Source organism: Boleophthalmus pectinirostris, unplaced genomic scaffold (assembly GCF_026225935.1).
Source record: "Boleophthalmus pectinirostris isolate CB_2022bp ecotype Guang Dong unplaced genomic scaffold, ASM2622593v1 HiC_scaffold_13, whole genome shotgun sequence".
In the NCBI taxonomy this organism is placed as follows: Eukaryota; Metazoa; Chordata; class Actinopteri; order Gobiiformes; family Gobiidae; genus Boleophthalmus; species Boleophthalmus pectinirostris.
Window position 1 is genome coordinate 16442080 of NW_026571036.1, and position 23439 is coordinate 16465518.

The 23439-nt window shown below is 36.6% G+C and overlaps 4 protein-coding genes across 4 annotated transcripts in view; 2 read left to right on the forward strand and 2 right to left on the reverse strand.

Annotated features, from left to right (window-relative positions):
* The window catches only part of LOC129407747 (ras-related protein Rab-37-like), a 4214-nt gene extending 3748 nt beyond the window's left edge, over nt 1-466 (forward strand). The window contains exon 6 of the mRNA XM_055149780.1: nt 449-466. Within this exon, the coding sequence (XP_055005755.1) occupies nt 449-466 (18 nt within the window). The remainder of the gene's footprint in view (nt 1-448) is intronic.
* A 3147-nt stretch (nt 467-3613) lies between these two features.
* gpr31 (G protein-coupled receptor 31) lies at nt 3614-7528 on the forward strand. The gene is made up of 3 exons (XM_020918499.2): nt 3614-3922; nt 5335-5740; nt 6729-7528. The coding sequence occupies exons 1-3, from the start codon at nt 3762-3764 to the stop codon at nt 7185-7187; spliced, it is 1026 nt and encodes a 341-aa protein (XP_020774158.1). The 5' UTR covers nt 3614-3761; the 3' UTR covers nt 7188-7528.
* Nucleotides 7374-12986, reverse strand: LOC129407748 (dynein regulatory complex protein 1-like). The gene is made up of 14 exons (XM_055149781.1): nt 12907-12986; nt 12657-12840; nt 12445-12585; nt 12291-12374; nt 12084-12206; nt 11841-11968; nt 11583-11720; nt 11153-11504; nt 10984-11073; nt 10460-10543; nt 10248-10393; nt 9917-10069; nt 9342-9474; nt 7374-7930 (listed from the first exon to the last, which is right to left on the reverse strand). Exons 1-14 carry the CDS (start codon nt 12984-12986, stop codon nt 7907-7909), a joined length of 1860 nt encoding a protein of 619 aa, XP_055005756.1. The 3' UTR covers nt 7374-7906.
* A 3141-nt stretch (nt 12987-16127) lies between these two features.
* Nucleotides 16128-20054, reverse strand: ostm1 (osteoclastogenesis associated transmembrane protein 1). Its single transcript, XM_020935316.2, has 6 exons — nt 19651-20054; nt 18820-18934; nt 18645-18742; nt 18459-18569; nt 17891-18056; nt 16128-17256 (listed from the first exon to the last, which is right to left on the reverse strand). Exons 1-6 carry the CDS (start codon nt 19978-19980, stop codon nt 17201-17203), a joined length of 876 nt encoding a protein of 291 aa, XP_020790975.1. The 5' UTR covers nt 19981-20054; the 3' UTR covers nt 16128-17200.
* Between the last annotated feature and the right edge of the window lie 3385 nt (nt 20055-23439).

Sequence of the window (23439 nt, forward strand, 5' to 3'; positions counted from 1 at the left end):
TCAAAATGAGTCAGTGTAAACAAGAAAACTGCATTAGGTATTAGTACTTAAAAGTTTCAAAAGAAATAATTTCTGAAGAGGTTTTATCTCAAGTATGCAACTCACATCTGTTATTCTGTTTGACTTGGAGGAGTGAAAGAATTCCCCTTTGCTGTCTTTAAGGTCAGAGAAATAAATCTTATCTGTGTTTCATAACATGCTACAGTGCCCACAAAGATGTGTTTGATATGAAAAAATACTTGATAAATAGAGATAAAATCTGTAAGCTTTATATCCTCAGAGTAACCCTATATAGTCCTATGGAAATATGTTTATAGTGTATAAAGTTTATGGAGCGATAACCCAGTAATTACTTTTGCTGAATATATTTATCATTTGGGGATTTTTTGTGTTTTTCTACTAAAATGTATTGGAAGTATTTAATTTGGAATGTTTGTATTTCCTATAGACCAAGACTCTTTACTGACCTCTTGAGGCTGGTGTTGCTTTGGTACAGAAGCCTTGAAGATATCTATTAAAACATAAGTCTAATTAATAGTTTCCTTTAAAATAGATTGATCGGTGATGGATGAAATAGAAAAGCTCTTCAGATGATTAATCAGATTAATTAATGTTAACAAAACCAAAAGTAAAAGTCCTCCCTTAAAGCAAAGCAAAGCAAAACAAAACAATGAATCATTATCTTTCCTAGAATTTATTCTGTTTACTTTTAACATATGTTTTCATAGATTTAAAGATAACTAAGGCACCTGTTAGTATCACAGACTATAACAATGTCTCATACACTTTAGTCTAAATAAACTGTCAGGAGAACGATTTATATTATGGAAATATTTTTACAGTTTCAAATACAATAAAGTTTTATGAGCATTGTTATTGCAGCATTTCATCATCCCTGCTTTAGCTGTATTTGGACTGATTCATACAGGTTTGAATATTGCTTAGTCAGTCCAAAATTGAACAAATTACTATTATTATATTAGAACACGACTGGCAAACCTCACTTCTGTCTTTCTTTCCTTCTTGACTTTGACAGAGTTTGTTCTCGAGGGTGTGCTTTATTGTAAAAACAGAGATTGTGTTGTAAGGATTTGTGAAACAGATTAGGCTAACTGCTGCTCAACAAGTACTAACAGGTTGAACTACGGAAAAGATGCCAAAGGGGCAAAGACGTGTGGGAGGTAAAAAAAAAAAGCACAAAGCATGACCAAATGGCCAAATGAGAAATCTAAATTCTATAAAATTACTATTGATTGACTATTGACCAGTAGTCTGTAGTTTTCCAACTTTTCCCAATACGGAGTCCTAAAACAAAGTCCCTCTATCAATACCTTTAAGACACAAAATTCCCTTTAAAATGCAGGGACAAATTATGCACAAACACCAATGTTTTTTCATTTACAAAAAATAAGTTGTTGTCATATGTTCTTATTTGTTCATTATAACAATTAGATCAGTTTACAGTTGCTATGTAACAGTTACAGTATTACCCCTACTTCTGCTGGCCATGTCCAACAAATAAGCTAAATTTACAAACTTTATCTGGTGTGCAGTAGTTTATTTATGTTAAAGGAGCAGCATAGCACACAGAAATACTTGCATTTAAGTAAGTCTGGTTTGTAAATGTGTGATGGGATAAATCATTGACTCACCTTGCACAAGCTGATGTGAGTGTGAGGTTTTGTATTTCTCAGAAAAGACAGTGGTATGTAATCAAACAGGTCAGCTCTTGAACTGTCTGGAACTACTGTATTCTGTGCACATTTCAAAATGCACTTCTCTTTCCATGATGAGAATATTATATTTTACTGACCTAAAAATGTAAAGTTTAAGTACTTTTCAAAACCTGACAACAACTAGAATACTAACCATGCACTTCCTGATCATCGGACAATAAATCACATTATAATTAAATACAGACAACACACAGCAGACTTATTTTGATTGCAAGAGCTGTTACTGGAGTAAGACACATTTTGCTCAAATATAATGGTGGTACTTTTTGAACAACTTCTTTTTCAACTTATTAGAAAGCATATTTGACTTTACAACAACTTAACGTGTATAACCATAGCAGTGTGCTGTATGTCAGTGAAGGAACAGCCATTATGCAACATAAATAAAGATGAAGAGATGCTTAATGTGGTCACACGCCTCAAGTCTGTGCAGAGGTGTGTGTAGTTGTACAAAAATACTCCAGTGTTCACTATGTAATGGCAAGTTTTCAACAGTTCCTCCAACATCCTTCCTCTGTCCAACAACATGCACGTTAGTAGCTTATTATAGCTCGACATTGATTGGCTAAACACAATGATGCAAATGCCAGTTATGAAAAATGACCGAAACTTGCAGTATTTCATAGTATTTTGTTCTGGATAAGTTAAGACACTTCACCTTTTGCAACTTTTTGTAAAGAAAACATCAGCAATATTTCCTCAGTTCTTCCTTTGTCAGACAAACAGGGAAATGTGACTTTACATCTAAAGACATAATGGAAGGACAATTTTGTCCTTAACATTGGCCATAATAATTTTCTTCAATGATTTTAATAATCAAGACATACAATAATGTAAGGCTGGGAATCTCAGGGTCCTTCACAATTCTATACTGATACACGGGTCATAGTGCAAATATTATCAAAATATGGTGATATATGCTATAATCAATATATCACACGTGATACTCTTCCTTCCACTAAATAAGAAACAAATGTATAATGCATTCACAAAAACATTTACTAAAAGACACCCAAAACTTACTTGTGCCAATATATTGATAAAGCAGCCCGCAATAACGACTGGACTAAAACGTTAATAAAGTTTAAATGCATTGTGAATTACTACTGAAGAGACATTGTTTTTCAATTATTTTCAAAATGTATTTGACCTATTATTAGATTACACATAAAAATGTCCATACTTGGCAATAGGCACGTATTATATCCAAGGTTATATATTTACTTGCTCAAAATTCTAATTAATAAAAACACATCATATAGGACAAAAATGTTACTGTTAAATAAGTTTTTCACCCTCTTGAATGTGTCAGTCTAAACTTTGGAGATGAAATTCCTGGAACAATATAAGACTTTCTCATTTTGCTTGTAAGATTTATCAGCTATACATTCACCTATTACAGTAAGTTTACATTGTACGCTATAGCCTGTAAACACTGTCACAGATGAGACATTTCCAGCATTTTGTCTGACATGTGCAGGCATGATGGTCACTATGGACAGCCGCTTGAGGAATTTCCCTGAAGTAAGTGAAAAACACCTTGAACTGCCCACTTGCCCTTCACAATTGATCACAGAAAATATATATTAACTTTCAATGATGTGCAAAATAACATTGTCTTGCTGTATTTGGTATTTGAATCAATTTGAATTTGGTGAAATTTCTGACATCTACAAGTAATAGAGTATGTTTTAATAACAATTTATGTAATTACTTTCAGTTTGGTACGTATAGCAATTTACAGTATCAAATTCATTTCTAAAGAAGTAGCAATCATGTTCAGTGCACAAGTTGACGCACAGCAAGTCTTTAACCACACCTCCAGCTCACTATAAAGAACTTCTCCCCGCACCAACAGAGCCATTCAGAGAGCTTCCACAGTCAGGCTAAGTCTACTGAGAACTACTATTAAAAACAAGAGGATGTTGTGTTTTTGATTATAATGGATTTTAGATCAACAGGGGATTATTTTTTAAAACATCTTCAGTGGTAAAAGGTGCGGTGTTAGAATATAGTCAACTCAAAATGTCAGTGGACACGGCGTACACCTTGGATCCTACGCTCCCCCCGGATAACTGCACCACCCCCAGCCAGCTGACCTACCAGATTCTGGCCTCTGTCATGATTGGACAGTTTATTTTGGGGCTGCCGCTCAACCTCTCCGTCCTCTACATCTTTATATTCAGGTATGCAGGAATTGGTAACAGCCTGGACCATTTAAGGTATCCATTCAAATAAGAAAAGGGCTGCAAGACAAAGAAGAAATGTAGACGTTTAATATTTTAAAGATCTCCAAATAGGTGCAGAATTCTAGACATATTTACAAATAGTGAGAACTAGAGCAATATTAAGAATTAAATCAGATTACACAAGATAAGGATGTAACCAAGATAGAACAAAAGTCAAAACACATGGCATAGAAGATCACTGCAGCGCAACTCCAAAAAGCATGACAAAAAGTACTTCAACTACTATACTAACATCAGCATCTGTATGTAAGCCATGATTACCTGTGCGCAATGTTTGAACAGAACTACTTTGAAAAAATAACACTATCAGCAACTGTGTTAATTTTAGATTGCTCAAACCACAGTTGAGTTGCATGCAGAACTATTCACAGTTCCTAGTTACAGTACAACTAAAAGAAAACATCTGTGTTGGTGCAATAAGTAACAAATGAACAATGTAACTCAAAGTCTCATTGTCTGAAGTCCAAGTGTGAGTCAGTGTGAATAAAAGAGTACAAGCAGACTTATACTGTATTTCCAAATGTGGAAGATGCTCAAGAACATGTTCTTTTTTTTTTTTTCCTAGCTGTCACATAAATCTTGCGTAAAGATTGGTCGCACACTGGGGGAAAACTAGGTACTGAGTAAAATAAGATCAGCAAGATCATATCACTGCACACTAGGTTCAGAATTTTCCCAAGTAATTATCTAGCCTGATTTTAAAACTTTCAAATAATCTTAATATAACTTTTTCAGTAATAACCTGGTCAAAGTGAATTCTTCTGCACCGCATATACTAAAAATGGAAATGTTTGAATTGACTCTTTGTGTTTATCCACACATCTGCGGTGTGGGCGTCGTCGAGGAAAATCTGTTTTGTTTGGACTTGTACAAGTATTTGTCCTAAATTGAACGAGCCAATTACATTCAAATCAGTTCTCACAAACAAGTGTTTCTAGTCTCGGAGTTCACAAATTGCAACGATACATGACCAACTGCCAAAAACAGTTATATTTTGCAAGTGTTTAGTGAAAAGTGAGTAGTATTAGTCATAAAAAATGTAGGTAAAGGAGTGGCATTAGTATTACAATAGCCAGTAATGCTATACATTACTGGCTAAATAAAAAACAAATAAACAAACAAACATGGTGATATAGAAGCAGGAGCTAATCACTGGGAAAAATGCAAAATAGAACGTGATGTTCTCAGACTTTTTATATTAAAAATAAAAATACTAAATAAAAGTAGACAGACAAAATTTCTGCACACTCTCGCATACTCAAACACTAAATAAGATATCCAAAATTACCAAAACAAAATACACTTCTTCACTGAACAAATGCTTGTTTTGTGGCCTGTTTCCTTTTTAGGTATAAATTCTGGAAGAACAAGAGCATCTTCTTGTTTAACATAGTGGTGGCGGACTTCCTGCTGGTTGTCTGGCTCCCTGTCAAGGCATACCATTATCTGCAGGGGTACCGGCACAGCACGGACTTGGTGTTGTGCAAGATCATGCTCTTCATGCTCTTCCTCAACCGCGGGGCCAGCATCGCCTTCCTCATCACTTTGTCCCTGGACCGCTACTTCAACGTGGTCCACCTGGGCAGGAAAAACTGTGTCAAAATTCTGAAGAAGTCCCCTCAGATCTCTCTGGTCATCTGGCTGTTGCTCCTGCCCCTCACCATCCCCACCATGGTGCGGACGTTTGATTGTTGTAACAGCCACGGACGGTTTAACGAGACGTACTACAGCAACTTGACGGATACTTTCAGAGAGGTGTGTGCTTATGTTTGGTAAAAAATGGTACATGTCTATACACTAAAAGAGCCAACAATGTAGTGGGTGATGGAGGAGGTCATGGTTGTGTCGTGTAATCAATAACTAGACAGTAAACTGGAGAATTGAAAACATAATATACGGCAAATTTGTCAAGAAGGCCATCCAGCATAGAAAACCAAAATAAAACAAAACTGCCAAGTCACCATGTGACTGAACATGACATTATGCAAAACATTATGCAATTATACAGTTAAATACAGATAAATGTACAGTAGAAATTAACTTTTGAAAGGTACAAATTCAAACCCAATGGTTTTCAAAAAGTCTGTGAATAGTTCCAGAATTAAAATGTAAATAAACTGAGCACTTCCTGTTTTTTGTCACCCTAACAAGAACTGCTGCTATCTACAACTCAAACATGCTCAATTAGATTTTTTTTTAAAATGGTCAAAGATGATTTACTTAACTCCCAGTACAGCTCTGAAATGTGTTTTGTATTTTAGAGTTAGTAATTGTAATTAGGGCTGCACAATGTTAGAAAACATTGTGATATGATGTGGTTGTTATAGTGCAGAGAAGTCCAAACTTCATACCGGTCAATGAGGTGAATCATTTAAATTCCCAAATTTGTAGTGCAGAGTACTAATTTTAGTTATTTGAACCAATTCATTAAAAGTCATTTGGGCTGACAGCCACATTTGGCCCCTATACAGTAGTTTGGGCTATGGTGTGCTTCCAGTATTATTTCAATATTTAAATATAGTTATTGACACAATAATTTTAGTTGATGTGTGCATGCCTTCTTTTACAAGTCAGATAAAACAAGATAAAATGAATGGTAATATAGGATTTAATACGGAATTATTATTTTTTTTGTTCTAAAACACAAAAATCTGCTCATTTCTGTCCTTGGTGTTTTTAGTATTAATTTTGTGCAATATCAATACTTGCGATATATTGTATTTTGATATACTATTTTTTTCAGATTGTTTTCTTCACCCAGATTATAATCCCATTTATAATCCTGGTCTTCTGTACGGTGCGTGTCGTGAACCGTCTGAGGAAGAAGACCGTTGGGGACAGGACCAAACTGCAGCGCGCAGTTTGGGTGGTGCTGGCAGTAGTCTTTGTTTTCTCTCTCTGCTTTCTGCCCTGCGCCATCTCCCGAGCAGTGCTTCTATATGTCCGCATCAAGGATAATCAGAAAGCAGAGGATGTTATGGTACAGGTTTATGACAGTCTGATGGTCCTGTCCTATATTGATTGCCTCCTGGACCCACTGGTGTACTGCTTCTGTAACACAGGCTTCAAAAATGCATACATCTCCAACTTCTTCCCCTCGTTCCTCCAGGAAAAGCTGTTAAGTGCAGACAGTGGGACTGCAACAAATACAACAACAAATTCGGGAGGAAGGACAATTTTCATAGCAGCTACAGAGAAGTAAATTAATGTTGACTGTACAATTGGTGCTATTGAGCCACTGTTTGCAAATACCAAATAAGGGTCCGTATTTAAGCATATAATAAATATTACAAAGTTCCTACTGTATGTTGCTTACTGAATGTCCATGTGTGATAAATAGATGTTACCAGAGGAGGATCACACAGTTTCATCATAAAATCATAAAAGCTGTAGTTTGACAAGATTTTATTAAAGGCATATCAATTGCATATTTTTCCCATGTATATTCCCTTGAATGTCTGGTATCTCTTGGAAGTGTATATGTGTACATTTTGTTGTTGGTTAAAAATGTGTTTAAACCTGTGAATAAACATGTAAGCTTGTGCCGAATGGTTTATTCTGTTGATGTAAATAAGAAGGCCGTTTTGGTTATAAAAGTAGTTTCAAGTGTCTCTTCTGAAGTATGTGGGTTTTTTCTGCTTGACAGCAACCAAAGATGGAGATGTTGATAGGACTGAAAAACCAACAAACCAGACCACACGCTTGCACAATCATGTAATGGCATCCTGCATCATCATCAGTGCCCTAAATGTGGCTGCTCGCAAAGCCCCATACAGGTTCAAATTAAGATATAATTTGAACCTGAACAGGAACTGAGATGTTTGTACCTCATGGCTTGTATCATAAAGCTATTGGATTCATTGTTGTGTTATAAAGTTCAGATGAGTTTGGAGTCTGATCACACACCTGGTACACACTGCTTTACTCCATGTCGAGCTGGGTAACCTGCAAAATATCAAGCGTTTAAAAAAAAAGAAATGAAATGTAATAAGATTCATGCATATTTTTTATGATCTTTCTCTCACAATAATGTTAATATTTTGCAACACTAACTTGGATTGGTCTTTCTTCATACACAACAGTTGGTTCATTGTTACTCTCTTTCTCTTACCTTAGTATATCAACTTATCGTTCAATACATTAAAGCTGGAATATTTTTTAGGGTCAATCTGTGTACATTTGTGTAAATTTTGGGGTATATGATTAAGATGTAAAAGTTTGAAATAATCACTTCTGACTCATATTTATCGTGAGTACTGTATGTTTTCTTGGCACTATAAGGAAATGCTGTTTTTATTTTTTTTGCCTATATGATAAGAATTAAGCCTTAAAAATGTATAACTTGACTATGACTCATTACAGATGCAAACCAAAGTGCTAAAGTGTTTCATTCTGCTGTTTATTTATTGCAGTTCATGGCAGTTTTTAACAATATTGTAAATTTAGAATAGTTTCTATGGTTTAAATCTGCTCTTGTGCTGCGTCACTGGCATAAATTATTATCGTTTATCATCTATATTTATGTTCTATATTTACTTTGTTGATGAACATGGGCTGCAATGGGTCATAGTAGTTACTTATTTTCTCTTTATATACTCCCCTTAGGACACATTATACCTCGGCATAATTATCCTTCCAGTGCTATGCTGATGACACACAGATATACCTCCCGCTGAGACCCCAGAAGCCTGATGTTCTTGGGACAACTATAACGATGTGAACAGATGTAAGGAGCAGAATTTCAGCTCAGCACCTCCAGATCTGAAGTTATCCTTATCAATCCACCCCAGTCCATTTCACATATTCCAAACCACCTCGGTCCCCTATCCATGAACATAACTCCCTCTGCCTGAAGTCTCGGTGTATGCTTTGACTCCCATCGTACTTTGCAAACCTAAGTTAAGAAAAACATACAATCTTGCTTCCTCCATTTCTGGACTATTTCCAAAATCAGAAATATTTGTACCCCCCCCTCGATCTCCATAAAGTTGTCAATGCTCTAATTTTCTGCAACTCCCTCGTCTCCAGTACTGATAATAAAACTCTATTTTTTTTACTCTAGCTAGTTTTAACGAATGACAGCACATCACCCCTGTTTTAGCTTCCCTTCACTGGCTGCCTGTGCATTTTAGAAATGATTATAAGATTTTACTGATAATTATATATATATAGATATTTTTAAAGCTTGTTTAGGTCAAGCACCAGTTACATTTCAGAACTTGTATACTACGAGTCCCCCCACAGCCTTAGATCCTCAGGCAGCTCTCTGTTAGCAGTTCCAATGTCGTTCCATCTATCATGCATTGAACAGTAAGTCAATATCAAAATTACCAGATGCATTAATATTAACACTTACATGTGGGCTGAAGTCGAGAGGCTGGCCCAAGCACACCTGCTGCAGAAGCATGCACACCATCTGCAGCTCGGTGTTCTCCTGCTGCAGACTCTTTATCTCCTGGCTGAGCTCAGAGATCTCAGAGAGGACAGTGCTGGCCAAGAAAAAACAACAGTCACAATTTGGCCGTGTTTAAACCACGTACATACAGTGCCCTTCAATGCTATTAGTAACAACATCTTACGTCTATCTGGTGCATTGGGAAAAGTTGAGAAAAAAGGACCTGTCCTGCAATAATAACTACTACACGTTTAGTAGCCTTAATAAAGCATGAACAAGGACTTAATACACAATTTGTTAATTAAGAATTAAGAACTCTAATCCTAACTCATAACCCCAATCCCTTAATTAAGCTTCTAAGCCCGAATCAATCTTAAATTACCTAACTGTTCATTATGAATTAAGTCTTTGTTAATGCTTTTAAAAAAATACACCTTAATTTGCCTATATAAAGTGGTACTGTGAACTCATATTAGTAACAAAAATGATGCGATGTGTAACAATTTGTTTCTTCGTTTTTGTTCAAATGAACTCACTGGTGCTGCTGGAGCTTCTTCTCTGTTACCGCCCAGATCTTCAGTTTGTCTGTTGTGATGGCATTGCCCAGGCTCTCCCAGTAGGCCTCCTCTTTAGACATGTCCCAGGCCTCCAGACTCTGCACACTCCATTTATCAGTGTTCTTGGTGCCACTAAAGAAGTCATATTACAGCAGAAAATCAGACAAAAAAAAAAGATTTAGGTGGTTTGGGCACATTTTAACCACATAAGATTAAAGTTATCAGTCACTGCATAAATGTACTGCATAAATGTTTTTTACAAATGTACTGCATAAATGTTTTTTACAAAAAAGTGCAGCAGTTCTCCAACCTTCCAAGTTTGTAGTGATCAAGGAAACATTTCAGAGCTTGCAGGACATCATTTCGATCAACAGGGTCTGAAGTCACTGGAGCTAATGAACTGGTCTGTACTTCATCTGTGGAGCTACTGGGCTGTGCAGCCTCAATATTCTGCAGCTAACAACAACATTAAAAAGGCTATATTAATTGTAACTAGGTAGTTTTAATGTCTTCGACTCTCACCTCACTCTCCCTGGGGCACTGCTGGGCATACTTAAACAGGAAATCCACCAACTTTGGTACATCCCCTTCCTTAATGCCAAGAGTCTAAAGTACAAAAGTAGTGAGCTTTAAACACTGATAGAATGTTGTTACCACATCAGAATCTTACCTGTGGATGTGTTTTGTTTCATTCACACGTTTGAGTAAACCCCTTTATTATTATTAGTTTGTTTGCATCTCCAAAGCTCAAAATGCTCTGCTCTGATGTCTGTCTGTATAGAGTGTATGGACTTTAAAAACACAGCACTTGCTGATTACCACATGACATCAGAAGGAGGATCAGAGTGTTTGAGAGAAAAACTGAGCCTAAATATGCAGGGGTTGTGTGTTATAATGTGTGAATGAAACAAACCGTAACTCCAAGAATGTTTTTGATGATTAAACATTATAACATAGATCAGAAAATAGTGTAATGTAAAACTACTTGGATCAGTTCAAAATGATTTTAGTATACCTCTTTAACATGGTTTTCAGACAATACTCACATCAAACAGATAGCCCATTTTGATGAGATTCCGCTCATTTTCATCCAAGGTATCAAGCAATTTCACAATTTTAACCTCAAACAAAAAACCCTGAAAATAAATGCTTAGGGGTTTGTTTTACAGACAATGAAAATTGTCTTTCATTCAATTTACTATTAGTTTTTCTTACCGCCTCATCACATAATATTTCCACGAGTCTCTTCACAGTTCGGGGTGTCGCCACGCTGCTCCTCTCTTCTGATATATTCCCCACCTCTGCCTCAGACTCACTGTCATTGTAAAGGCCTTCTATCATTCCATTGACCTGACTGTACTGCGAGGTCTGGGAAACTGCGCATCTCTCTTCCCATCTCCTCCCTGGCTCTGCGAAGCTCAAATTGAGTTGCTCCCAGGGTATATGAAAGACGTTTTCGTAGATCATGGAGTCGACATACAAAGCCCTCTCCAGCAGCTCCTTCACCTCAGCATCAACCGTGAGCCACATATTCTCAAATTTAATGGCATCAGCAATAGCAAAGTGACTAGAAAATAAAAACACAAAAATTAAGAATATTGTTTTGCTGAAAATTAAGCTGATAGATCAGAAAAATTAAACTCACATGATCTTTTTCTGAATGCGTTCATAGTCCTGAGCTTTATAGTTCAGCTCCTTCAACTTTTTTTCCATAAGTTGTTTTTCTCTTCTTCCTTTGCCACTTTGTTTATCCAGCCGCAGTTTTACAAGCTCAGACTTTAAACTGGTTAAGAAAGCCACAAATATAAAAAGAGAGAGAGAGAGATAAAAGATTGGTATTATATCAGTTGTAGTAGATTTGCAAGAACGATGACTAACAAAATATATCTATTGAAGATATTACCCTGACAGTTTGGCTTTCATTTGGGTGTCTTCTGCCTTGAGTTTAATGCCATCTGCTTTTTGATTCTCAATTTTCTGCTCTATAAAGATTCTTTCTGATTCAACCTGGTGTATTTCCAGCTCTAGGGTCTACAGAAGAAACAACCAGATTGTCAAATACTTGACATTAATCTAAAAGAAATAGAAATATAAAATTTACTTTTTATATATAATGTCCAATCAAATCAAATCTGTCATAATGTACCTGGAAATCAGCAAATTCCCTGTTTCTGATAATGTTAAAGTTATCAGAAGTTTCAAACATTAGATGGTGAATTTGAGCTTCATATTCCTCCACAGCCTGCTGCCTCTTGAAAAGCTTGTCTACCTAAAAAATAAAAAAAAATCTAATGTAAAGCCAACACAATAAAAAGTGTGTGTGTGTGTGCGTGTCTGAGTGTTTGATTCTGACCTCTGTTTCCAAAAGATTCTTCATGCACATTTCCCACGCTGTCTTTATTTCAGTATGTTTTGTTTCTTCTTCTTTCTGGACATTCTGTCAATACAAATGCTAAAATGACCAAGATCTACAAATATAAAACAATATTTAATGTTAACACACTAACTTCCTTCCATTGTTCCAGCTTCTCTCGATATGCTTCTGTCAAAGTTCTGTCTTGTTCCTCCATTCTTTCAAGCATTAGTTGAAGTTCCTCTGTTTGTTTCCTTAGATCAGCCACAAAGCTATCATCTCTGGCCTTTAGGTCCTGTTTAACCCAAAATGACAAAAACAATCATCATATTATGTATTACATAACTTAATATTATAGACAGATACCTGCTGAATGGTATCCATTATTTGTTTCTTGTCTTTTATGAGATCGGCACATTGTTGCTGTTGGTAGATTAGTGCTGCCTGCACCTCTTGGGGAATCATCTTCTCCTTTGTGGTGTGCCAACCTTTGGAAATCTCTTCAATTTTACCCTTGCTGGATAAGTTATGATCTTCAAGAAGTTCTTCTCTGGAAAACAGCAGGTATTGGGTAAAGTATATACGCACACATTCAGAATAGTCTGTAAACACTAACCTTATTTTGCGAGCTTTATCAGTATCAGTCCTCCATTGCACTTCTCTAGCCTCAGCAGCAGCTTGAATATTGGTTGCCATTGTGTTTAAATCTCTCTTCAGTTTAATGAACTTCTGAAATGCAGTCAGCTATAGAATTGACCGTTGACCATCAAACCATTGGTTTATTTAACAAAAATACTCACTTATTCAAAATCTCAAATACTTGGGCATAAATAGTATATTGTAAAATATGCTAAAGGGTAAATTAGTAATACAAACCTCTTTCCTTGAATTGCTATCCTTCCGTTCAGAGACCCTAGATGGTTAAAAGTGTCATTAATACACCCGTTTAAAAATATATACAGTATACCACATTTCATATTTTGGCGATGTGCTAACGTTAGCTAGCTAGCAAACTTACTCTTCATTATTGGGTTCCTTAACGGACTTTTCCTCAGTCGTCTCCTTGAGGCTTTTTGTCGTTTTTTCCATTTTTTTTTTTTTTTTTTTATTTTTTTTTACCTCTTTTTGAAACAAAAATGTTAATTTGTACAAATGTAATATAGTAATATTCTAAAATATGACTAATTTGAGGTTAATTGGCCTGTAGGTTACCCATAGGTCTCTGGTCAGCCTGTATCCTACGCAATGTTTGCTATGTGTTGCTATAGTAACGTGCTGCGTTCAGGTCTTCTGGGAATGTTGCGTTTACCACAAAAATGTCTTTGATTACAAGTACAGGAGAGAATGACGGACTTTTGTTTGGACGGATGTCCTTGTGTAGGCCGATTAGTTTTATGTTTATAAAACATATTTTTTTTCCATGTTCATAAATATGGTTTGTTAAAACCATGGAACCCTTTTGACTGAACACTAGATGGCCATATAGCCTTATAAAATAGATTGAATGTTTTCGCCTAACTATTTGACGCGGGCTTGAAGGGGAATGTTCAAAAACAGATTAGCACACTGTGTTTCTGCCCCACTGTCATTTGTCATGTAAATAATCCATGTCGAATCAAGCTGATGGCAGGATGGGCGCTCACTGGTGCACACACAAACAGAGGCAGGACACAGGGTCAGATGGTCCTGCCCTGAAGAGTGCCCCCTGCCCTCTCTCCCTGTGCTCCCTTTGAGCCTCAAGTGTTTTCTTTTTCAGTGTAGAGCCACATGGATGTAAGTCAGAGCCAAAGGTTCTGACATATGATACAGCTGTGATGTCACCAACAGCTGACTTGGAGACAGAGAGAGAGAGAGAGAAGAGGAGGGAGGGTCTTTTATCTAAAATACAAATTGCTATTAAAGATAATTTAATAATTTTCTATCATTATAATAAGCCCAGAATTTGCCCGACTTTAACCCAACTTAAAGCAGGTGTAGCCTATAATAAGTTCTGTTCATTGTGCATATAGTGTGTATCTGCTAATTCCCCTCTCCAGGAGTGTAAGTCTACAGCTTGTCAAACAAAGCATCATATTCAAAGCTTTGGGGTTGAGAGGTGCGTAATAATCCAGGCCTGACCTTCAGCCAGTTAACTAACTGACAGCTTAGAGTGCTCTTGTGCATGGCCATTGTGTAACAACATAAGTCCTAACTAACAATTTCTTAATATTGGCAATGGCAAAACCTTCATTTGGAGGAAACTTGCCATTGTCTGTATCAAAGTGTGAATATGGTGTTTGAATTGGAAGCTGTTGCTGTAGCATCATCAATAAGGAGTGAATAGAAACACTAGTATGTGCACAGATTTAAAAAAAAAAGTTACATTATATGAGAAACTAAAACATAGGCCTAAAATTATTCAAAATTTACTTAAGTTGCAATGATATAGCACTGGCAGTACAAACAAATAAAATACATACCTTGGGCTTATGATGAGCCAAATATTTAAAAAACTTGTAGTCTATAGGAGGGTTGTTGAGCTGTCAAAGAATAACATAATAGTCATTTCCCAAGGATTGCTAAAAGTGGAAGGACAGTAGAGCTTGCACAGTATGAATGCACTGGCCTTGTTCTGAAGGTAACGTGCAGAGGAGGCTTTAACCATCGGCTCTGGTAACTTTTGAAAAACAGGAGCCCATTTATTTCTCCATAACCCTGCAGACCTAAATCTTCAACTGAACAATTTTAACCTTAGATTTTTATAGAAAGTGATGGTCACTTTGCAGTATAAATGCAGAGGATTCATTAATGTTATAAGTCTGAGCAAGGTCTAAGCAGTGGATGGACTGTGGCTGTTAGAACAAAAGGCCTCTCACAAACATCAACGGTTCACCATGAGCTTTAGCCAGCACACTCCAGCTGAACTCTGCCTTATTTCATGTGTTTAGAGCTAACACCTTCACACTTTATTTATAAGCCTACAGGATTTATTCATTTATTTTATCCAAAGAACTGGGTGACTTTGCACAAATAATATTGCTTTCATTTTCATTCAGTTTTCAGTTGACGTAATGACACAAGCTCACTGTCACTAGTAGATATATATTTTAGGCCTACAATAATGTTATCGTCATGGTGAGGTAAACTGCACATATTTTAACAATAATAATCTTTGATCATGACCATGACCATGTTAGGCCCCCAGAATTGCTTTGAGTTGAACACACAAACACAAAAAACAAACAAACACAAAAAACAAACAAACAAAACTGGTGCTGAACAAATTTTTTCATATTACACCCTAGAATTTTAAAATGCAGTTCATTGTTTTGATTTGGTCTATTTTGTTTTGGGTTCCTTTGGACACTTAGTCCAATTCACCCAGAACTCGGAGATGACATGGGTCAGTGTCAAAATTCCAGACTCCGTCTATTAAAAAAGAATTACTAATTATTATAAATCTCCATCTTATTACAGCCACGTGTTGAACTTTTGGTCCGGCTTGCCCCAGGATTTGTGTTGACTTTGAGCCCTGCCTCACCAAGCAACAAAGATTTGCGCAAAACAAATGTGTCATTCCAAGTTTCAGGCCATAAATTACTGTAAAAGCTACTGCAAGAATGACAAAAGCCTGTGTATGGAGCTGCTCTGCTGGCCGGGAAAAGGATCATATGACTGGGCAAAAATGCAATGCGCTTACAGTGTTGGCCTGCAGAGGCTTCGCTTCCTAAGACCAAAAAGCCAAAAGAGTTTAACGGGTGTGTTGCGGCGATTATTCCGGCAAGTATCTTTATCCCACATTTAGATTAGCTGTTAATGATGAAGATAAATCCTAGTTGCAAGAAACACAAGGCAGTGTAACGCGAGGAGGGGTCACATCTTTACTAACAATCAGCTTTTACAGGCTTTATGTAAACAAAATACATTAATGGAACATAGTCCTGAAGCATGAAGACAACTAATGCATGAATCCAAAAGAAATGAATTTCTATTAATGACACAACTAAAAATCCATTTACAGATGACAAAAGACTTCATTTACAGTAATATTTGCATTTATTCACTGCACCGCTAGCAGCTAAATGTGCCAATTTAATGATCATAGCTCATAAAGGAGCCCTCTCTTACAGAAAGCCTTAACAAATTAAGTTAAACATCAGTGGAAAACTATCACAAAGCAAAGCACATTAAAAGCTTTATGAAACCACAAAAACACTGACTACTGGAAAACAGGTAACATCACAGTGAGGTACTTTGGAGTGCTTTTTCCAGTGCGTCTTTATTCACCCCCTTCCTGATGTGTGCCCTGCCTCTCCTCACAGCACATACACGTTACAACTAATGGACATCAAGTGGTCCTTTTCTGTGCTCCTTTCTGGACATACATTAGCAACAGAAAGCCCATTTGAGAACCCCATAAATAGTGCACATAGACACCATTGCATCCAACCAATACTCAAGTCACTGCTCTGACAGCTATATACGACAGATGCTGAAAATCCAGACATGGTTAACGCATTGGAATTGGTCAGTGGTGATGAGCAGAACTTTGATTAGTAAGTCTTGGTATTACAGTGTGAAAAGTCCAGCCAGTAAAAACATTGCGACTGCAGAGATGAATTCTAAAAAATCTATTATGAAACCAGTTCAAAGTGAGCAATTCGTCTATAAAACCAGCATGTTAGAAACAGAAAATTGTTATCAGGAGTTGAGATTATGGTTTGGAACATGGGCCAATGTGTCTAAAAAAAAGTCCAAATATTGATCAGAGACAAAACTGGTGATTGTTGTACATCCTCAGTGTGTTTCAAATAGCAGATGTCACAAAGTGTGCTTGGAATATAAAAATGTTGTCTTGAAACCAGGCAGAGACAAAGATTCGGATCTTTCTCTTAAGTGTGGTTGTCCTTTTCTGGTAAAATGTGGACTTCTTAGCTCTGTTTGTCCTGAATGTTCATCAAACTGGAGTATGTGGGTATCCTTTTAGCTGTAAAGTAAAATATAAATACATTAGTATCTGGTTGAAACATTGGAAAAGAGCAATAAGAAAACTGCATTGTCTCCTTGTGTAATTATTTTTTTCACACATCATCTCTAGAAATACAAAGTACAATATGTTTATGAATATGCATTATTTTATATTGATTATTATTCTTATTGCAATTACTATAATTTGTAATCTTTGGACCACCTTAATAACAATTGACCATAATGGTGAACTTGGTGAGCATAAGCCTTTTATGTAGTCACTATTAATAAAATACTTAAAAAAAAAAAAAAAAAAAAAAAAAAGAGTGTAGCTTCTTTAATTTAGCAATAGCATTTTAAAATAATTGACAGTAATTCCCAATAAATGTGACTATCCCTCAACTCTTGTACCAAAGAGAAAAAAACTTTGAGGTGTTCTCTGAACATTCAACGTTCAAAACAAGATCTCTGAGCCTAGTAAAATTTAAGTTATGCATGAGGCAACCCCATCATGCTTTAGAAAAACACAAAACCTGTGCCTCACCGATATCACAGTCACTCAGTCAGTCTGACTCAGCCATTCAGAGCACAAACTCAGAAGACCCTGTCAAAAATCTGGGTGTGACAATGGGTGCATTAAGCTGGTTACTCACGCTGTATGAGCTTGCGTTTCTTTTGTTCGGAGTGAAGGAAGCTGCTCAAGTAGAAGATGATGGGCAGAAAAAGCATGAAGCTGGACACAGCGATGATCGGCACGTTCTCCTCACGAGGGAATGAGCAGTTAAAGGTTTTACTCCAGCGTCTGCGGGTTGCATTCATCTGAAAAATTATACCATTTAAATGGTCATCTGATAGAACGCTTTTCTGGTCACTCTAAGCCGATTAGCAATTAGATGCATTTTTCACACTTTTCTCATTCACACTCATTGGTAGAAACTAGGTAGTAATTCCAAACTCGGTTTAAATTTTAATTAAAGGTTGCAGAATGTTATTTTCAACATAAAATAATAGCAATTTACAGTAATTGAATTATTAGTGGTCTTATATTTGCTTTCATATAGATCAAGACAATTCTAGAAATAATCAAGAAATGTATTTATGCATTTTTCCATATTAGCATAGATTTTTTTGGTAAGCTGTAGTGGACCTTTACCATATTAAAATTAATATGATTCCTTTCTAAAGGGCATAGCCCTTTCTACAATTTCAAAGTCTACATACCGCATCTTCAATGTCTATACACATTGTATTATTGTCCTCCATCTCACTGTACAGGGTGTTTAAATCTCGATATGTGTCCTTGCAGTTTTTACACAGTTCTGTGTGGTTACCCTGTGTGGAGATACAAAAGATTTACATAAAAATTTGAGAATACATCCTTATGTAATGAATTCGAGCAGTGCATACCTGCTGGTATTGATCAAAGCAGCTGTAAGTTTGGTTGATCTTTTCCAGAAAATATAGCGTGTCATTGGTTAGACTTGGAGCTTCACTTGATATGCAATCTGCAAACAAGACAGCAAAACATTCAGGTCTTTAAAACACTGAGGGAAGTGCATCAAATACTCAAAGAAACACTCACTTTTGCAGTTGGATTTTTCCCATATTCCTTCGAGGTTACTAAACAGCAGAAAAACTAACATTAGCCTATCACTTCGCAGTAGGCTGTCACGGCAGACCTCACCCCCTGGACCTGCCTGAAAATGTGGAACACAAAACATTAGGACTGACTGTTACAGTAATTCAGTTCATGGCTGATGTACACTACCAGTCAAAAGTTTGGACACACCATATCATTCAAAGCTTTTTTTCTTTATTAAAAAAAAAAGATCTACAAAATTATCAAAGAAAAAAAGTTAAATAAATCTATTTTTTAAAATATTCTCAAAGAACCCTTTGCTTTGCTTGAAAAAAAGTTATTGAACTTTTTTTGTGTGTAGCGAGACTTCATTTGTTTCATTGTATATTATTTATTTATTATGTATTTCTTGTATATGTATTGAAAAAAAAAAAAAAACATCAAATGAAAAGGTATATCCAAATCCAAAGGATAAAACAGTTATGAACTATAATTACAGTACAAGTAGGTACACATTTACATTATGTTTGGCTTTGTTGTCACTTCCATTTCGTTCTTGTTAAAGTGGTTTACATATCTGACATATGTTAACACAGCACATGCACAGTGTGAATTTATCTTTACTTGGTGTATATAACTTCCTCTTCCTCTCTATGGTTCCTCTCCAAGCTGAGCCCATACAGTCTATTCCTTAAGTCATGGTGATTTCCTCACCACAGTTAGTCACAAGACTCGTGACTGACTCGTGTTTGCTCTCACAAACAGACTACAGACACTTAATAATTTTGCCTAATAAAACTAGTGAAAACGGAAAAAAGATGAATGTGCACTTACTTCGTCTGATGAAATGTTTTGGTATGTTTTATTGAGGTTTTCGAAGCTAACGAAACAGTTTTGGCACACTTTGACAGGCCGAGCTGCTGGCACTAAACAGTTCACATAAGCGACATATTGATTCCCAAATAAGTCCAGCAGTTCTTTGCAGTACTGGCTGATGTCCGAGAAGCCACTGAACGCCGTGAGCAGGTTCACAGAAAACACCGAGTCCACATGGGGTTTGAAGAATGGCGAATCTGCACTACGCAGCTCCGAAACAACATCTACACAAACACTGCTGCATATGCAAAATAAAACAATGCACAAAATATGCCGGTTAAAAGTCATGACTGAACACGGGAAAAGGACGACAGATTCTCTTCTTCATCAAAGCAAAAGCACTTCCTTATTTTCCTCACAGGACAATCATGTGACTCTAGATAATCTCGCGAGAACAGCGTAACTCGATCGTCACATGGGGAGCAAAACTTCTGAAAATAAATGAAAAGCACGATGCAATTACTAAGGTGGGATTTATACATGGAGAGAGATATATATAGATTTATAGATATATTTATAGAGCGACTCATGAGCATGGGAATAGCAAACGAATAGCATATGTTTAAATAAAGTATATTTTAGTAAAAATTCAAATACAATTGTTAGATTTTTTAAGATATAAAAAACAATGCATCTAAGTAATTACCTCATAATTTCTCATAAATTCTATGAATAGAACATTAACCTTTATGCAATGTTCATTTATTTTATTCAAGAATGCATAGTCTGAATGTGGTCACGCTTTATTTTATGTAAAGTGGTTTAGGTGTCAATTTCTCATTAATTTATTCTAATTAATTTCTACAAATGAATATTCAATGTACGTGTCTTGGTATTAACCTAAAATTAGACTAGTGTGGAAATTTCTATAAAATTTCTATAAATGTAATGTACAAATATATATTGGTTTTATAATAAATTCTGTATGAGAAAATATACTAAAACCACTGACTATCCATTACTACTTGCACTTGTAAATAAGTGCTACATCTCCATAGATCGCTGCCTGTCATTCGGATAAGGGGCAGGGACAAGATGCATGATGAGCACTTGCTAGAAAGCCTTCTCATTATTTATGGGGTTTTTGACACCATACAATTTTGCAATGTGTTCCGTGCTCTGAGAGTCAAGGTAAATGATTTGGGCTCCCATCCTGATTGTGATAATTGTCAAAAACCCCCTTGAATCAAGCCGGCGCAGTCAATGGTTGTTAATGTGAAATTAGTGGCTCTTGATAACTCACGGACTGCATCAATTCTGCAGTCATCAGGCTCTAATGAAAATAAGGGGGGAGCATCAGTGGTCTATTCTGATCCCCGCGCTGCTCTAAATGTGTCCTGGCCCCTTGCTCCGTCTCTACACTGCACTTGTCATTAACTCTTCTTCTCCTGACCACAGTTCACCTAATTGTTCAGATGTTCCCCATTCCTTTAGCAGCTCCACTCCAGAAATAATTATACAGCATGAAGCTTTTGTCATCTGCCATATACATCTGTGTATTGTAGCTTATCTGTTTGCACACTTTTATAAACTAAAATGTGTATTTGTGGTCATGCAAAAACAGTAATAAGAAATTTTAAATATTGTAGAATGTCTTTTTAGATAGTGTTAATATTGAATACTACATGAAGGCATTATAGTTATTGTTTATTTTACATAATGTACCAATTGTCATAATCAACCATTTTTTCGGTATGTTTTGCTCTTGGCTGTACTCCTTCAAGGTCAACACAGGAAAATTAGGTTTGGTACAGATGCCCATCCTGATCCAGGAGCTTACACAGCTTTGGAGTGACACGAAGACTACACTGGTAAGTACTATTTTGTTTGTTTAAAGCTTTATTGTAATTTTATTTATTTATTTATTTCGGACACAACAAAATGCAGGCACTCCAAAAACTAAAAGTCGCACGAGGTGTATAGTTAAAAGGCCTTTATTTAAATGGCCAAAGCCAACATGTTTTGACCATGACTGGTCTTCATCAGGGCTTAGTTTATTGTAATTTATTTACGCAAGTACATTAATAGAAAAAAGTTGGACATTATGATATTATCAAAGCAATATGGTATTATGAAACATTTTGTGTTGACAGTCACATTCTGTTGTCTACATTTTTTCTATCATCACTCATCATCATTTCCATAGTATCAAAAATGAGTGTGAAATTTTAGTATTGTGTCGAGACTAAACAGGTACTGTGAATATGCCACTATGAGCTAATCAAAGTAGAAAACGTTCATCTCTGTAGTACAGATGTCCAGTGTTGGTCCCGTGGCTCTGCTGGGTTCATTACCATAATAAGTCCAAGTCCAGAGATACTATCACTAATTAGACTGATAATAGATGAGATGATGTGATGATAAGAGCCCTCCAGGGGCACTGCTCAGAACCAGAGCCTCTTGATTTAGATCCTGCTATCGACTCATCATAAGAGAGCCATGTGTGGGAAAAAGTTAGAAGGAGCATACAACATTGGTATATCCGAGAATTGTATCTGAGAGATAAATAATGATGATGTGGGTTTTGTTTAGGGAAATGTATATGTATTTGTCTGGAAATGCTGACACAGGCAAGACTTGTAAAAAGTTTGCACTGCCCAGCACCTGAAATGCTTTGGTCAATCAACATGTCATAACCTCAGGATATCATCAGGAGATAAGAGGCTCCTCTGTGTCTTTAAAGCCCATTTATCTTCACCAATTAAATTCTGTCACCTGTACAAAAGAACTGAAGAAGCAGCTTGAATGAGCTTGTGAAAAATATCCAATCATAAAACTTTTATCCAATTTACAGAAGTGAATTTCCTCTCCTACCTGGATGACTGAGGGATTTTATGAACAACTTCAGCTTGGTTCACACATGTTTATTCCTCAGCACAAGCAGCTTCTAATATCATAAATAACCTTAAGTTGTTATCCATTCCATCCTATATTTTTAATAATGCTTTAAAGAGATTTTTGGACAAACTTTTCTAAAATGTATCTCTACTGCTTATGTCTTGCCTCTTAAATCTGCAGAGTACCCTCTTTCCCCCTCTTCCTCCCTGTATGAAGCCTGTCCCAGGACAATAACAAAGGGGTTAACTCAAACCAGTCTTAGCCTTAAACTTGGCTCTTGGCGTGGGGGGAAAAAAGAGAGAAAATAGTCTGTAAAGTTATGCAGAAGTTATTCTCCATCCTCGGGTCCGTCCCTAATCCGCCCAAAACCTCATTCTTTCATGGCAGTACTGTGGCTCCTTTCTTATCGGCCCCTCTCTATACAACATAAAGTCAGACTGCATTTAATGGTTATGTCGGGATGGGCGAGGGCCTTTCTTCTTCTCCCCTTTTCTCTCGAATATTGCCCTTTTGCGTCGTGTGAGTCTCCCAACCCGCGAGGACCCCCAGATTCTCAACCCAAGCGCCGATTTTCACCACTTTGCTGGGAATGGCCCGGCACTGATAATAGAGATTTCGCTTTCATTTTATACGCTTGACTTGGTTATTGTTGCTTTTCTGCTCTCCCGTGATTCCCCTCTCTGGCGGGGATTAGCCCTGACTTCGCAGCGCTCTAACTGGGCCGCCGAAGTGGCCCGGAGCCCCTGGAGATGGACAATTGATGCACATCAAGGCCTGGGCCCCATTGAAAAGAAAAAGAAGAGGCGGCTTTTTGAAATCAAGCAGTTGTAATTGAAGAAACGGATGCTCTTCCCACACATTACTGGATGTAAGAAGATCTAGAGATTTAGTCAGACTTTTTGAACAAGG